Below are 18,046 nucleotides of genomic sequence, written 5' to 3'. Positions count from 1 at the left end.
CTACTTTCCCACACTCGGCCCTCACCAATTATTTTAATTCGAGTGGCCATCTGTTTCCTGCTGGGACCCTGACCAAAGTGCCATGTTTTTAGGCTTTCACCATGCAGGCATCAGTTTAATAGAGAAAGGTAATGAGCTTCTGGAGATCCAAGTGCCTGGCAGTCACACAGCCTAGAGTGGTCTGCAGAGCAAGCATGCCTGCAAGGAAAATGGCATGACTGGACCACATGCCCAGGAAGAAGTGTCCAATATTTCCTAGATTATGAGATGACCTCTAGGCAGGAGCATTGGTCTAGAGGGCCAGATAGTAAATATGGTAGGTTTGGTGGACCATAGAGTTTCTGTTGCAAGTACACAGCTCTGCCACTGTACCTCGAAAGTAACCATAGACAATACCTAAACCAGTGAGTGTGGTTGTGTTCCAATAAAACTTTGTTTTAAAAAAAATAGGCTGCAAGCTGGGAGTCATAAATCTGCCAGCTTCTTGTCTACATATGTGAGTTCAGTATTTTCAAACATCTTGATTGCAGTCTGCAATAAGAAATACATTTTACATCACGACTCATTTACATACATACTTAATATTTATATAATGCTTAATATGAGCCAGCCTCAGTTCTAAGCACTTCATGTACATCATTCCATTCAATCCTCCTAACAAGCCTATGGGAGGGCTATTTTTATCTCCCTTATAAGGATAAAGGTAGCAAATCACAGAGAAGATACAGAGATAAAAATTTTCTACATGTGTGATGTACTCTTATTTTCTACTCTGTTATATTCGCCTTTACTTTATGTTGTTATTTAAAATGCAACCCAACAATGTGACCTCATGACCCACTGATGGGTCACACTCCAAGGATGGATGTGAAAAACACTGTACAGACAAGCTGAGAGGGAGCTTCCAACTCGGAGACCATGAGATCTTCTTTACTTGGCGGCAATAACTTGAAGTAGAAAGAACGTGGCCTTTGAAGCCAGACAGATATAAGTTCAAAATCTAGCTTGGCCATTTACTAGCTGAGTAACTTTGGGCAAGTCTAGCTCATTACAAGCATATCTGTGAAAAGTAGTGGAATGATAATAAACCTGTGAGGGTTAAACAGATTGAAATGATAGGAATAAAAGCAGCTGGCACTCCCCCTCTCCTGCAATGTGGGCTGGACTTAGCCACCCACTCCTAATGAATAGAACATGGAAAAGGACAAATAGTATCTTTACAGTGGGGAAATCTAGCAGACACCACTTCAACCAAGTGATCAAAGTAAGCATAATCAGTAATGAGTCACGTTGAGATCACAGAACCTTTCTGTGATGCCATAATAAGAGCATCTTACCCCCATGATATTCTTCCCAAAAATCCATAACCCAGGTCTATGAAAAAACATTGGACAAACTGAAATAAAGGACATTCTACCAAATACCTGATCATTACCCTTCAATAATGTCAATATCTTTAAAAAACCGAAGCAAGACTAAGAAACTGATGCAGATTGGAAGAAACCAAAAAGACAAGACAAATGCAATGAGAGATGATGGACTAGATCCTGAGACAGAAAAACAACTGGGGCACTAGTGGATATCTGGGAAAATCTGAATAAATTTAGTTAATAGTACTGTACCATTGCTGATTTCTTAGTTTTTATGCACGTACCAGGGTTATGTAAGATGCCAACATTAGGGAATCTGGGTGAAGGATATACAGGACATTGCTGTGCTATCTTTGCACTTTTTTCTTATTTCAAAATAATTTTTTTTTAATCCTCCCAGTTGATAGCAGTGTGTGCCCAGGGTAAAGACACCTTGCTCTTGATCGATCACCTTCAGCAATCACAGGGCCAGATTTTACTTTTAATTACAGCAACATATGCTCTTAGCATATCTCTGTCAAAGTATCTCTGAAATGTTGGAGCATGATGGAATCATCTAAGCTTTTAAAAACCCTCAATGCTCAGGCCACAGCAACAACAGCAAAAAATACCTGGCATAGGCACTTATTTGTCAATGCTGTGAAGGTTCCTTCATCCCCCTCCTGCCCCATTCTCTGTAGAGTGGGACTCACTGGTTGCATTTACTCTCTGAACAAGGCATCTGCAAGTGGCAGAATAGTGCCTCTTCAAAGATGCTGGCGTCCTAAGCCCTGAAACTTGTGAATTTTTTCCTCACTTGGCAAAAGGGGCTTTGTGGATAAGATTACTCTAAGGATTTAGAGATAGGGTGATGATCCTGGATTATCCAGGTGGGGCTGATATAATCACATGGCCTTTGTAAGAGGGAGGCAGGAGTGTCACAGTCAGAGGAGATGCGATGAGAGAAGCAGAGGATCAGAGGTGGAGAGAGATTTGAAGATGCTACACTGCTGGTATTGAAGACAAGGAAAAGAGGCCACAAGCCAAGAAATGCAGGGGGCTGCTAGCAGCTGGAAAAGGCAAGCAAAAGGATTCTCCCCTAGTGCCACCAGAGGGGCTCAGCCCTCCCACACCTTGATCTTGACCTGCTGAAACCCATTTTGGACTTCTGACCTCCAGGATTATAACACAATAAATTGGTATTCTTTAAGCTCTAAATGTGCAGTTATTTGTTAAGGCAGCAATAGGAAAATAGCACAGTATCTTTTTCCTCCAGCTTCTGGTCTGTGACTTTTCCTGTGCCATTCTTAACCCCTGCTTGTGTTAATGCAGAAGACAGATTTTAAGGTGAAAGTTTTACACCACCACATATTCGATTTGTTAAGGAAGGAGAATAGTATATTCAACTCTTCACAGTCTTCTTCACTCACTTGCTGACTCATTAAGTCACTAATTCACTCATTCGCTTACCAATTAATTCACTAACTCATGTACTCACACCCCCATCTCAGTAAATAGCTGTTCAGTTGCTGGAGCAGTGTGGCTGCTTCTTTGACAGCCAGTGATGGACAGTGTTTGAGGGATGGATGTGTCTCAGGAAGCAGGGTGGTAGTCTAGGGAATCATCTGAATTCACATGGATATCTACATAATAAGAAGCCAGAGAGGGAGGCCAGGCCATAAGCAGTCAGTCCAAGGCTCTTTGGCACTGACCTCGTGCCAGGAACTGTTAATAAATCAGATGTGAGCATGATATTTTAATAAAAATGATGATCATACTTTGGGTATATCATCTCTGGAAGCCTGGAAGCATGAAAAGAAAGATTAATTTATCCAAGGCCACGCAGCAGTAAATGGAAGAGCCAGGCTTCAAACTCAAACCTGTTTGGCTCCTTGGCTCGTATGTTTAGCCTCTACTGGTAGTCTAGAAATTCCCTTGGCTGGGGCTAGGATGAGTAAGCAACTGGGAAGGAATGAGGCCAAGTACTTCAGGAGGAGGGAGAATAGAAGGAGAATAATTTGTCTAAATCTCAACATTTAAAAAGATTCAAGTGAGTCTTTTCTAATCCGGGATGATCCTCATTCTGGATAGATCTAGACAGCTTATCTCTAGATCATGGTATGTTCTAAGTCCAGGAGGTCAACTGACCTGAATGACCCATAGAACTTCACCAACATCTGAAGATCAGCATGGAGCCTGCATCTACTCCCAAGGGCAGAGGCTTGCCAAAGCTAGGTAAGGTATTGGCACCCAGCCCTATGGACTAGTGGACAGGTGGGCAGGCAGTGGTCAGATGATTAGACACAGAATGGGATCAGCATGGTTGGGAGGGTGCCTGACTACCTACGAAAGGATGTGGGACAGATCTAGAACAAGACCAACTCTGGTGTGATATCTCACACAGTGATCTATGGATATTCCTCCCAAGTCTTTAAAAACCTCCTTCTTTATACCACAGAATAGGAGGTGGCCCTGATCATTCAGTCCAATTGCCTCTCCTTCATCCACAGTACACATCTTTGGTTTTGTTTGCCTAGCACTCCTCCCTTCTTTTGAACACATTTCTTCTTTTGTAGAACTGTCCCCAAACTAATCCTGGGGTTCCAGTGGGGACCAGGTGGTCCTTGGCCCCAGGAATGGGCATATCCCCCAGCTAAACTAATCAGAGACCTCTGATGGCCTTTTTCTAATTAAAACCATAGGGAGAGATTGTCATCTTCTCTCTAGGAGGAAGGTGGAAGAGCAAATCACAGAGCTACTAAGGGTGGTCATAGCTCCATCCTCAAGCAGCTGCCATTTGCAATAGAGAGAATGATGCCAGCAGGCAGAGCACAACAAAGATGGGACACAGAGAGAGGGGCTTTGTAGCATCTGCGTTCCTGGTCATAGGCAAGGGATGGCAAGCACTGGCCATCCCTGGGGCCAGCTACAACTCTGCTCTTCCTATGGTTTAGCTACAATCCATAGCAGCCAATCATTTCTTCTGTAGGTGGACGTGATCTGAATTTCTCCCATCTGAAAGCCTAAGTACAAGGCATTAACCCAGATTGACAGTAGCAAGCAATAAAAGAAGTGAGGAAATCTCCTCTCCCCCATTTTTGATGCTTTTTGGGCACATGGTGTGTGCCAGGCACCTTTTATATGCATCACCTCACTTAAACCTTTTAACAATTCAGTGAAATGGGTGCTGTTATTATCCTTACTATATAGATGGGGAAAATGAGGCCTAAAGCAGGTCAGTTACTTTCCCAAAGTGAGACAGTAAGTTTAGAGCTGATGATACTTGAACCCAGACAGTCTTCTTCTAGGGCCCATGTGCCAAGTCTCTGCCCCAAATTGCTTTCTACTCAGTAACTGTTATTCCCTTTGCCCACGAGTCTTCTTTGCTGCACAGAAACATGGCAAGGCCAAGAATTGTAGATGTCATGTCTCGAGGCCTTAGAGGGAACTTTGTGAGCATCACTACAATCACACTAGGAGATATAAACTGGGGAAAGAGCGGCTCAGAGAAGTGAAGCCACCTCTCCAAGGCCACATGGCCAGCAGACGGTGAAGGCAGGATTACAGTTCAGGTTTATGGGACTGTAGGACCACTTGCTCACTGGCCTTAGTTGTGTGAGATGTTTAGCCCACCCTTTCTCCAGCTGTTGGGCAGTTCACTCATTCTTCTGGGCATCAGAGCTGCTGATCTCTGGCAGGGTTCACTAGCTGCCTCCTGACAGAGGAAGGGACATCCATGATGCTCAGACTCAGAGTGGCAGTTGAGTGGCAGGCACACATTGATGTGGGCGGCTCCTCAAGAAGCTATCTACAACAGTCCCTCTGGCTGAGAAGTACTACTAATTGCAAGCACTCGAGGCTTCTACAAGGCAAGCAGTGCCACCCTCTGTGGCAGGGAGCAGGTTCTTTCTCCAAGTCATGTCTGCCAGTGACAGGTGGAAAGTGGGCAAGGCTGAGGAAGCAGGAGCCAGTGGAGGCCAGGCTGGGGTTGCCTGAGGAAAGAAGGAAGGTGATAGCCAGGTGTACTGGTCTGGGTGCCACAGAGTGCCCTGTCCTTTACTCCTGCACTGCTGTGTCACCAGAGTAGATGCAGGTGCCTCATTTCCCTGGAGAAAACTGAGCCAGGCTGCTCTGCAGTCTGCTCTGAAGGGTAGGGTTCAAGGCACTGGTAAGATCCCACCCCCTCTTCTCAAACCCCAGCAAGGCATGGGAAAAATAGCTCACATTTGTGAGGCACCTACTGTATGCCAGGCACAAACTTGGACATATTACACACATGAGCACTGCTGCTCAGAGAAATCCCATTGCACAGATGAGAAAACTGAGGCTCAGTGTAGTTATGTTATGTCATATGCCCATGTTCACACACCTAAGAAACAGTGGGACCCAGATTCAAATATAGCACTGTCTGGTTCCAAAAGGCCTGGCCCTTAACCCTTAATGCTTTTAAACCTGTTCCTCTGTGGGAACAAGACAGGTGATGAGCCAGATAGATGTCATCTTCACTTAGCAGAGACTCAAGCCAAGAAGAAGAAGAGGGTTGAGTAGAGTTAACGTGCTGTGGTCACCACACTCTTAAGGCCTGCACCTGTTTCTGAGCCAAGCCTGATGGGAAAGGACTGTAACACCGGAGAGCATGGAGGCTGCCAGTCCTTGGGGCTGTCATCCCAGATCTCAGAGCTAATGTGTAGTAATAGAGACTTGGGCTGGGGACAGAGGACAGCCAGCTAAGGGCTCAGCAACTGGTCAAAGTGGAAACTGCTCTTAGATTCTGTCCAAGTCAGACTGGATCAGGATCTGGAGGATAAATGTACAAGGTTCAGGACATCATGTAAGTGTAATAAGGGCAAGTTGGGGGAGGCATCAACAGAAGTGGAAGCAATGATGCTACGACACCCTTTCTTAAATCTCCCCTGGGAAAGCCAAGCCTGGGGGGGTCTTCTCTCATTAAAATGAGTACTCAGCCCTTCTCTCCATCCCAACCTCAAACAGGGACCACAGGGATCTACCTTCCTGATAGAAGTTCCATCAGCTGATTGGCCCAGCTTGGTACACATGATCACCAGGATCCAATCAGCTGTAGCCTATGGGTCATATGATGTACGTGACTGTCCCCTTTCAGGAGCTGTGTGAGTTGAGGGAAGGAGACTGGTCTTCAAAGTCTTCTAGTCCTCACAAAAGAGTAGAACTACCTCATTTAGACCTGGAGACAGTAAAGGATGGAGTGGGCAACACAGAAAACCTGCTAGGCATCCACCATAAACCTCCTCACCCAGAGCTTGGCATCAGCACCCGTTCTGATCTTCAGACCCAACCCTTTTCTGTCACTTCAGCACGATGGGTACATCTTCTCCATAGAGGCAGGAAACACCTTACCCATCAGCTCTGCCTGCTGAGCAGCTGAGCTAGGAATGGAAGGAAATTGACACACCAAGCCACCCCCACACCTTCGCCGTATGCCACCACTCAACGTACAAGACCCAGGATGTTGGTGAGGGAGCCCTCATCTCAACAGCAAACACAGCCAGGCTCCCTGTCCCTCAGCACTCCCAGCCTCAGACACATGTCCTCCAGAGAGCCATGCATCTGGAGAAAAAACATTTACCTGATGTGGTTTGTGTGGGTTCCCTGGAGCTAACAATTAGCTGAACAGGAAAGAACTCTGATAATTTTGTTGAGTTTATTGAGTTGCTTTTGGGGAAAAAGGTACATTTGCCCACATTGATTAGCAGCCCCCACTGTTGCTGCTTTGGGGATAGGTCAGCATGAGAAGAATCCCCAGGAAGGTACCAGAAGCTGCCAAGTGAAGCAAGCAGTGGGGCACACCCAGGGCTGAAGAACCAGGAGTGGGAAAGCATGTCTTCTTGACAAGAGTGGGCGGTGCCATGGGAAAACCAGATGAAGCCTGCATGGCACTGGAAGCCCTCCCTCCTATTCCCTGGCTCACCTTCTCACTGCCTCTTTCTCTGCTTTTCCCCACATGTAACCTCTGCTTTCACTAGCAGGATCTCATTCATTCATTCATTCATTCATTTTGCCAATTGTCCCTTCTTGCACTGAGTAATATTTACTGAGCCTTTTCTTTGTGTCAGGCACTCTGCAAGCTACCAAGAAAAGGACTGTGAAAAAGAAAGAAACAGCTCCTCTCTTCAGGGAGCTCACAGTTCAGCAATGCATGGTGAGACAAGCACTATGTAGAGAAAGTGCAGGGTACCCAGAGGGAACAAAGGGGAAGTAAACCAGATTCAACAACAAAGGACAGGTTGCCTGAGCCAGGGGCTGATGCACCTACAGGTTGAATAGGAAGTAGGAAGGAAAAGAGTGAGGGTGAATCAAGATTGGGAGACAGAATTTGGCAAGGAGGTGAATTCTTAATTGTTGGAAACATTCAAAGCACATCATAACTGACCATTTTTCAAGAATGCTGTGGTTGGGATTTATCTGGGCATTAGACTTAGAAGACCTCTGAAGTCCTCCTCAAATCTCAGATTTTAAGATTAGCTGGTTCCCACTCTCCTGATAGCAAAGGGGATATAATTTGATATCCCACCACTGAAAGCAAGCTACTGCTGTTTGTTCATGTATTTGTTCATTGACAAAGCATGTCTAATAAAAGTGTTCTTAACCTAACCCATCCCCACCAAAGAAGCCAGCTGGACTACCCAGCATTCCCATGGCCTCAGCAGATCTTCCCAACTGGTGCTCATGGCACCCTGAGCACCTGCTGCCAACAGGCCGTCTCCCACCCCCACCCCCAGTGTCTGTGCACTTCTGCTCCCACCAGCTGAGTCTTGCACTTTCTGAGATTCAGTTGGGTTTGTTGCCAAGTCTCTCAGTGCCAGTCATACTTGTTATTGTAATTATGTGATTTAAATTAAACATCACATAAACTGATGAAATATGAGTGTGAAAGGAAATATAGTTGCATCTATGGAAACTAAATTGAATGCTTTGGAATGATTCCACGAAGGAGAGTCTCTTAAAAGAATTGCTTACTAAATATTAGGTGTGAGTGAATGAGACAACTGTACCCCATTGGGTAAATTACATGAGGGGAGGGGGATGGGACAAAGAATTCTTAGCACTTTGCACAATGCCTGGCACATAGTAGGTGCTCAAGAAATATTTGTTGGCTGGATAATGTGTAGCAACATTGGAAATGGTGAATGATGCATTATGGTTGTAGTTTATATAAGATAGACAATGTGGAGAACAAACCCATGATCAAATGAGAGACTTTGGTCCTGCATTAAACTAACTGGCAAATAAATGTATGTTTAAGTGTTTTACATTATAATGAAATGTTGAAGCTATGTCTGTGGCCTTTTTTATGATTCCCTACTTAGAAATTAAATTTTTATTTACTAAGCAACTACATCATCTGTGAGGCTTCTATGGTAGGAATTAGCAAACTTTTTTCTGTAAGAAGCCAGAAAATAAATATTTTTGGCTTTGCAAGCCATCATCTTGCACAGCCAATCAACTCTGTCATTGAAATGTGGAAGCAGCCACAGATAATATGTAAATGAATGAATAGGCAAGTTTGTAATCTGATAACACTTTATTTACAAAGACAGGCAGCAAACTATAGTTTGCCAACCCCTGTTCGATGAAATGTATTTGTTCCATGTGCCATGCACTGTGCTGTGTGCTGGAAATACTGAGACAAAAAGAATATTTTATTCCAGCTCTCATGGAGCTTGCCCGCTAGTTGGAGAGATGGTCAACTCAAAAAATGAGTAGCTTGGTATGCCCAGGACCATGGCAGGGGCATGTCCATGGGGGCAGGGAGAGAGCGAGATGGAGAAAAGGAAATATTTCATTAGGTTTATAGGATCAGTGATGTTTTCTCAAGTAGTCAGGTGGGGCAACAGGAAAAGGGCATTTCTGGTAGAGACAATAGCATGTACAAAGGCATGGAGACATGAAAGTATTAGTCACATTCCAGGATGTACAGGTCACTCTGTGCAGCTGGATCTCAAAGTGGGTGTCATTGAAGAGGAAAGACATTAAAAAACTTGGACTTTATTTTGGAGCCAGTGTGTTCAACCATTGCTGCTGGGCTTCCAGCAATGCAGGGATTTAATCAAATCTCCCCACAAAGTATGGAAGATGGATCAGAGGCAGAGGGCAGATAAGAGGACCATCTCTGTAGAGATAAGAAACGATGAAGACATGAAATGGAGAAGACTTGGCCAGAATTGGCGATCAGGGTAAAGGAGTGGGGGGAGTTGAGAGTGCTACCTGGGTTAGGTGACCAAGAGGATGGCATGGATTAGGGGGAGCAGTTGCACTAAGGGGCAGGAATGACTGGGGGGAAACGGTTTGTTCAGAGCATAGTAACCAACCCCAAACACATACTAGATAGCTGGGAATTGAATCTTTAAAGGCTGGCTCAGATCTTTCGGAGCTGTCCACACAACCAGGGTGGGCAGGCACTGCTGGGAAAGAAAGCCCTGGGAGGCCAAGGGGCCTCATTTCAAAGATAAGGCCCAGCAGCTCATATCCGAAGGAAACTTGCATTTGTCCCAGGCATTCACTGAGTTCCTGGAAAATATATAACATCATGGGATTGTCTTGGGGAAAGAATTTATCTTGATGTACAAGTCCTAGGAATGTAGCTAGAGGAAAACTGATTTGGGAAAGCATTTTGTTGAGAATGGATGTCAAGGCTGAGTCAATAAAGGTTTGCTTCAGAAATGAGAAGTAGCTTATGTTTGGCAGAGCAGGAACCAGCCCTGAACAAGGGCCTTGAGACCATTTGCCCACCACTAACCAAGACATTTTCAAAAGGGTTTTCCTGATTGTATCCTGATGTCCTCTCCATTCATCAGGGAGGAAAGCAGGTGGCAGGTGGGAAGGGAAGAAAGGTTGGGAGTGGGAATAAGGTGGTGAGCGCCTCCTATGTTTCACATTCTCTTAGGCCAGCCTTGGGGATGGGGAGGAATGGTTTATGTTTAGTATGGGGATGCAGAAGTACTTCAACTCTGAATCAGACCAGGGCCATGCACATAGCTTATTTAACAGGTAATACCCACAGGAGCCCACAGGAGATGCTCTGGGAGCACAGAAGCCAGATGCTATTGATGGAGAAGGAATGGAAGCTAAACAGAGAAGAAGACATTTCAGCTGAATCGTATACATTACAGGCTTTGCAGGGACTCCCTGTATTTAGGGAACCACAGTGGGAGTGGCCCCCACTTGCAAGCACAGTGCCTTGTACGCAGTATGTGCTTGGTGACTGCATAAATAAATGTTCTCCTGAAGATGTCAGTTTTCAGGGATGCTAGGATTTAAACCAGGATCTCCTAACACTCCTCCCCCTTGGCTTACAGTTAGGCAGCAATTCCTTGCCCAGTCAGTGTTGTCATCTTGTTGGGGATGTCACTCAGCTCCCCAACATCCTGACTGCATGAGAAGCTTCTTAAGAAGAAATGCTTCCCACGAAATCTGCTCTGAGCTCTCTTTCATGAAGAGAAAGGCTCAGAGCTTTCTGCAGAGGAACTCAAAGCCACTTTTCTATAATCAACTACATGCATTAAAAGGAGTGATTTTTTTTTAATTCTCCCCAAGCCAGATTCCATTAATGAAGCCCCATTTAACAGAAGTCAATTTACCAAAATGAAAAAAAAAATTGAGTGTAATTGCTTAAATACATTTTATGTTGTACTGCAATAGCAATTTTCTGGGCGAACTTGGAATTCCCCAAGCCCCCCGTAGTGAAGTTAATGTGGACAGAAAGGTTTGAAGGGGAGACTCTCTCTTTGTGTTTCTCTCCTTTAATTATGATTCTAAGAGGGAGCAAAATTAAAGAGGATCCTGAGGGGAGTCAGGAGAAAGAGACTAGGAACAGAATGGAATTCAGCCTAAACTGTTCCACTGCCTTCCTGGATGCTTGCATGTACATGTCAGTGTAATACAGTGGCTGAGTACACAGGCTCTGGATGGGATGGCTGGACTTAAATCCCACGTCTGCCACTTAATAGCTGTGTGACCATGAGCAAGTTTCTTTACCTCTCTGTGCAGCCAAGTAAGTGGTGCAGTGAGAAAAGGCATAAAGAGCATCAAGGGCAAAGGCAGAAAGGCACAAAAGAACCATGTGTATTCCTGCACACATGAATTCTTCTGTTTGACTGGAGAACTCTGTGCGTGTGTGTGTGTGTGTGTGTGTGTGTGTACACCTATGTGTGTGAGCACACTCAGGGTGAAAGGCAGGCAGGAGTCAGACCAGGAAGGCTTCACTGAGAAGGTGACATTTGTTCAAAGCCTTGAAGGAAGCAAGGAGCTGAGCCAGCTGGAGTTCTGGGAGAAGTGCCAGTGTAGCAGGCAGAGGGGATGTCAACTGCAAGACCCTGAGGCAGGAGCAGGCTTGGCCAGTTTTGAACAGCGAGGATACCTCTGTGGCTGGAGCATAAAGAATAAAGAAGAAGAGGCGACCGGGCGCAGTGGCTCACACCTGTAATCCCAGCACTTTGGGAGGCTGAGGTAGGCAGATCACGAGGTCAGGAGTTCAAAACCAGACTGGCCAACACGGTGAAAGCTCATCTCTACTAAAAAATACAAAAATTAGCTGGGCATGGTGGCTCGTGCCTATAATCCCAGCTACTTGGGAGGCTGAGGTAGGAGAATTGCTTGAACCAGGACCCAGGAGGCAGAGTTTGCAGTGAGCCGAGATCGTGCCACTGCACTCCATCCTGGACTACAGAAAGAGACTCCATCTCAAAAAAAGGCCTTGCAGGCCATTGTAAGGTCTTTTTTCCTGAGGATTAGAGCCATTGAAGATTTGTTTTGTTTTGATTTGTTTTTCACTAACTCTATTATAATATAGTTTACATAAAATAAAATGACCATTTAATTTATTTACTTATTTATTTATATTTTGGAGATGCTTTCCAAAATATAAGTAAATAGGAACATACATAAAATGGGTTCTCACTGTCTTGCCCAAGCTGGTCTCCAACTGCTAGCCTCAAGCAATCCTCCCAGCTTGGCCTCCCAAAACCCTGGGAATACAAGCATGAGCCACTGTGACTGGCTGTAAATTACCCAATTTAAATGTACAGTTCCTTGGAGCTTTGACCAATGGGTATATCTCATCTAATCAACATCTCATTTTGAGATGTAAGACATTTCCATCACCCCCAAACGTTCCTTTGTGTTCTTTCCCAGCCAGGCAATCCCCAATCTTTATCTCTAACTCCCAGCTCTGACAACCACTAATCTGCTTCCTCTCACTAAACTCTTTTTCTGCAGAGTTTCATATGAATGAGTCACTCAGTATATACTCTCAGTATATCCTCTTTGATGGCCCAAAATCATGCTTTTAAGAGTCATCCATGTTGCATGCATTGGTAGTTGGTTCCTTTCACTGGTGAGTTTTGAGTGAGGCATGACATCATCTCAATGGCAGAGTCTGATGTGATCACTCTGCCATGTAAGCCCCCAGATTCTTTGATAGATGATGAAAAAACACTCAACTGCCCAACACTTACGTCCAGGGAGGCAGGAGCAGAACAGAGTAAAGATACATTGGCAACACAGGACCCTGAGAGTTTAAGCCTTGGAAATTAACAATTAACAGGATTTCTAGGAGTGGGTAAATGTATGGGAGAAATGGGAGGTAGAAGATACCCCTTAGGGCTTCTCCTGATCTCACAGGCCGGGGAAGTCTCACTGACTTCCTGCTACAATTTTGATCATTAATCTCATCCTGCTCTTGAGACATCAGCACCCTCCCCTCATTCCATTTTGCAATAAAGAGCTTTTGGTCCTGAATTATTCAGGTAAATTCTCCCTACTTCTACTTCCCTTATATAAATAGCCTCCAAGCTTTGTTATTGAGATAGAATTGAATTTGGCCTAGAGAAAAAAAAAAAAAAGACCCATAATACGTTTGTGGCTTCTTAGGAAACTTAAATGACTCGATCTGTAATAAACTATTTTAAATGGGATCTGGTGAAATACAGTAATTGGTTTTTATAATAGTTTTTACCATAGCAATATGGGTTATATTCTTGAAGTTTGGTGTGTGTCAGCATTTTCATTATAGTAAGAATTCAGTTTTGCAGTCCGTGAAGCTCCTTGGTTAGCTCTTTTGTTTAATGCATATTTATGAAGACGAAGACCCACTATGCTGGATCTCTTCCATGTGCACCTCCAGATCGTCTCCCTTGCCTTCTTCTCCTTGCTCCATGCCTGAGGAAACTTAACAATGGGCTGTGTCAGTATGCCTTCTTGCTCTCTGGCTTCCAGTTGGGCTAGATCAACAGGAGAATCAGTAGGAGCTTGGAGGAAGAGAAGGAGGAGAGTGACTTCTGGATATTTATTTCTTGCCTCCCCTTGACTTGCTTTTCACAAACTGGCTATAGCCCCAGATTGTGAAATAGAAAATCTGGGTTCTATATGGTGTCTTCTTGCATCCAGCTCCCTGTTTAGAGATAACTATTTTCTCTCTGCTCCAGGATTGGGAGTGGTAACAAGTCCCCCAATTGCCAGCCCCAGGATACTGCCCCTCCCGGGTGGTTCCCCCATAGTCGGCCCTCACCTTTAGAGTCCCAAGAGTTTGATGAATGACTATTTCACATAGGGCATAAGGACCTATGTGAAAGAATATAGAGAAAGGATATAAGGACCTTTGCAAAAGAGTCATTCATCAAACTCCTGCAACTTTTTCTCATATGACTGTGCCACCTGTTTTCTGATGGAATGCTGACATGCCTACTTTGTGTCCAGTATTGTGTTAGGTCCTGGAAATCAAGATGAAGAATGGAACAGCAGCTGCCATTACTGACAGCTTGTTATGGCCAGGGACTATGCTTAGATCTTTGTTGTGTATTATTTCATTTAATCCTTTTGAGGGAGGGGTTATTATCCCCATCTTATAGATAAGCTCACTGAGTCTCAGAGGGTTTCTGTAGTTTTCATAAGACCACACAGCTGATCGCTCCAGAGCTCAAGTTTCTTCACCACTAGGCCACATTGCCCACTTTGAGGAGTTATCTTAAGGAAACCACACACTCCTATAACTGAATTATAATTTGAACAAAATGTTGTGGCATCACAGAGGAAGACAAGGGAAAATTATATTTATTGAGCTAATATGTGCCAGATACTGACCTCGATTCTTTGTGCATAAGATTTCTTATTTATTTCCACAAACTCTTAGGGCTGGTATTACTCCCATTCTTAGAAAGGTTAAGTAGCAGGGCCAAGGTCACACTGGTGAGACCTAGGTAAGAACCCAAATCTGTGATTCAAAGCCAAGGAGAGTAGGGCACACTTTACCGCAGATGTGATACTTAAGGGGCTTCCCAAAGTCATCTTGGGGGACATAGATGGGCAGGAGAAAAGGTTACAGATGAATATATTCGAAGCAGAAAAGGCAAAGAACTAGAAAAAGGAAAAAGGATGGAATGCTTAGGGCAGGCGTCCCCAAACGTTTTACACAGGGGGCCAGTTCACTGTCCCTCAGACCGTTGGAGGGCTGCCACATACTGTGCTCCTCTCACTGACCACCAATGAAAGAGGTGCCCCTTCCTGAAGTGCGGCGGGGGGCCGGATAAATGATCTCAGGGGGGCGCATGCGGCCTGCGGGGCCGTAGTTTGGGGACGCCTGGCTTAGGGAATTTAAGCAGGAGCTGCTGTGGTCTGAAGGATCAGCTGCCTCCTCTCAGCAGCTGAGGGAAACCCAGCAGTGCAATGAGGCCCTGGAGGAGCCATCTCAAGCTGCTCAGGCCTAGGGTACTGGAGCGGGCTGGGGCAACACCACCCTCCCTTCCTGCTCCAGGGCTAGGCTGAGGCCCTAGCATTCAAGGGAAGTAGGGGAACTCCTGAATGCTCATACCCTTGTACTGCCCAGCTGTGGTCCCTGACCCCATCTGCTTCCTGTCCCCACAGGTTCACCGGAGCCAGCCTCCCAGCCCCCGTTATCAGCAGCAAGAACTGGCTGCGGCTACACTTCACATCGGATGGCAACCACCGGCAGCGCGGTTTCAGCGCCCAGTACCAAGGTAGGCAGGTGTCAGGGCTGTCGGGCTTCCTCAGCGGGCAGCCGAGATGACACCGGGAGGACTCGCCTCCCCATATGGGGTCCAGCGTGGCTTCAGGCATCCTCACCTTCTTTGTTTCTGTATGCAGACAAGAGGTGTACACATTTGCATCTCTGCATCTGCCCTTGTCTTTTGCCCCAGGGAGTGATATTTCCCAAATTATGTAGCTGGAGCTGCCCTCACAGGCCAGGCTAATCCTAACAATTAATACCAGGTGCCTGCTAAGACCCAGGCAAAGTGCTAGGCACTTGACAAGCACCGTCTCATTTAATCCTCATCATTACCCTTGCAAAGGAAATGCGGTCACCACCTCATCTTACAGACAAGGAAGCTAAGGCTCAGAGATGCTAAGCCAATTTCCCAAGGCCATCTGAACTCCTGCCTTTTAAGTCCAGAGCCCACCCTCTTAACCACCAGCCTTTAGCCAACCTCTGCAGCCTACATTTCTACTCGTTTTCGTTTTATCTAGAACATGAATATATTCCCCACATAGGCAAAATCTCTTTAGGGAACATGATAGCTTTGATGCTCAAATCTGTGAAGAACTGTCTAGTGCCAACAGATCAGACCAGGAAAGGCAGGAGGAGATCGCAGCTAAGCAGATTTCTGCTGCAGTAATGATGAATTTCCTAACCCAAGAACTGCCTATAAAAAGGCGTGGGTTAACCCAGAAGCAAGGAGCTGTCTGTAACTGGAGGGGATCCAAAAATCCAGCTGATAGAGGGGAGCAGACGAGCACATTCCTTTTTGACATTGAGTTTATTCGAAGTACTCAAAATTTATAAAAATAAACACCAAGGGTTGGTCTTGTAACATGCTCATTAAACCTTTAACTATTACCACTCTCAAATTGTTATTGGTTTTAATAAAAATAGACAGCAAACTTATATCGTGCACCTATTAAGTATAAGGACCTATGTGAAGCCCTGGGCTCCAAGGCCCAATGCCTGCTGGCCCACCCTCAAGGTAGCATAGGGCAGAGTAGAGCCCCCTCCACAGGGCCCCTGGGGCTGGGCTTTCTGGCTGGAAACTGGGATAAATACAGCCCTGGAGGAAGAAGTGTTACGTACTTTCAAAATCGGAACCTTTTAGGAACAACCAAATTTACTTAGCCTTGGGTGGTATACAAATTTGAAATATCTAGGAAGTAAACAAGAAACAAGCTTGGTTCAGTAGGTTAACAAAGCCTTACCCTGAGAGCTTTCTTGGAGACATTTTTCCACCACTGAGGTTGGGTCTTTGTGTGAGTGGAACAGCTGTCTGTATCTTTCTGCTGTGTTTCTCAAAAGACAAAAGCAGAGATGAATGTTATAATTTTATCTGATTAAGTAAGTGCTGGGTGTTTCTAATATTTCAAATTACTGAGGGCCCATTTGTCAGTGGTTAAGGTTAAAGTGTTTTTGTTTTTTTTTTTAAGATAGAGTCTCACTCTATCACCAGGCTGGAGTGCAGTGGCACAATCCCAGCTCACTGCAACTTCCGTTTTCTGGTTTCAAGCAGTTCTCCTGCCTCAGCCTCCCTAGTAGCTGGGAATACAGGCACGCACCACCACGTCTGGCTAATTTTTTGTATTTTTAGTAGAGACAGGGTTTCACCATGTTGGCCAGGATGATCTTGATCTCTTGACCTCGTGATCCACCTGCCTTGGCCTCCCAAAGTGCTGACATTACAGGCGTGTGCCACCACACCCAGCCAAGGTTAAGGTTTGACATCAGCAATGGACAACAAGAACCCAAGCCAGGCAGTCTCCAGATCACATGTGGATTGCACACCCGTGCACACCAGGCCCTGCCTAGGCCCTGTATGTGCATTGCCCCACTCAGTACTCCCCACAGAGCAGTGATACATTTGTTTTTATTTCTGTTTTTTCCCCCCAGCTGAAGAAGCTGGGGCTCAGAGAAGTTGTGTAACTAGCCCACGATCACACAGCCTGTGAGTAGTAAAGCTCTAATTCATTCACAAGCCTCTGTATTTGCAGAATTACAGGGCCTCCTCATATGGTGCTTTGGGTGTCTTTCCTTTCCTGTTAACCAGTAGCTTTTAGACTTTGTTTTGTTCATTTCACCCCACTGTAAAAAAAAAAAAATAGTCACAACCCAGTATAAGCACACATCTGTAGAACTAAAAGGAAAATGTGGCCAAGTGGTATTTACTATGTACAGTGTACTCTGAAAATGTCATTTTTATTTTTAAATGCTAGTTGCAGCCTCTAAATTAATTTTACAAGTCTGAAGCAGGGAGAAACTCACAATCTAAAAAGCCCTGTTTTAGTTGCAAACTTCTCGAAAGCAGACCCTGTCCTCTGATCTCTCTATCATCCTTAGCACAGCCCAGAACAAAGTTTCGCATGTTAGTGTGTCCCAGTGTATAAAGAGGACTTGCTAGATTTCAGGCATTTGACATTTATTACTTTGTTCAATCCGAACAGCAACTGTGTGAAGGAGATACTATTATTAGTCCCATTTTACAGATGTGGAAAGAGAGTCATAGAAAGGTAACTAGCTGGCTCAGGTCTTATTAATAGTATGTAGGAGTCAGGATTTGAAGCCCAGCAGTGTTAATTTGGGTCTGGCATGCTCAATTATTGTGATTCTGTTAATAAATGATTCCTTCTTGAAATGATTCTAGTGATTTCCAAACTGTGGCTGT

The 18,046-nt window shown here is 45.0% G+C and overlaps 1 protein-coding gene across 7 annotated transcripts in view; it reads left to right on the top strand.

Annotated features, from left to right (window-relative positions):
• CSMD2 (CUB and Sushi multiple domains 2) overlaps positions 1–18,046 on the top strand; it is a 620,269-nt gene that overhangs the window by 285,635 nt on the left and 316,588 nt on the right. For all 7 annotated transcript variants that reach the window (XR_012512371.1, XR_012512370.1, XR_012512369.1 and 4 more), the window contains exon 6: positions 15,246–15,358. Coding sequence is in view for 3 of the 7 variants with exons in the window: in XM_074380476.1 (XP_074236577.1) it covers positions 15,246–15,358 (113 nt within the window). In the remaining 4 variants the exon portion in view is untranslated. The remainder of the gene's footprint in view (positions 1–15,245; positions 15,359–18,046) is intronic.

The sequence above is a fragment of the Saimiri boliviensis genome, chromosome 11 (assembly GCF_048565385.1).
Source record: "Saimiri boliviensis isolate mSaiBol1 chromosome 11, mSaiBol1.pri, whole genome shotgun sequence".
In the NCBI taxonomy this organism is placed as follows: domain Eukaryota; kingdom Metazoa; phylum Chordata; class Mammalia; order Primates; family Cebidae; genus Saimiri; species Saimiri boliviensis.
This window is presented reverse-complemented; position numbering and strand designations above follow the sequence as displayed.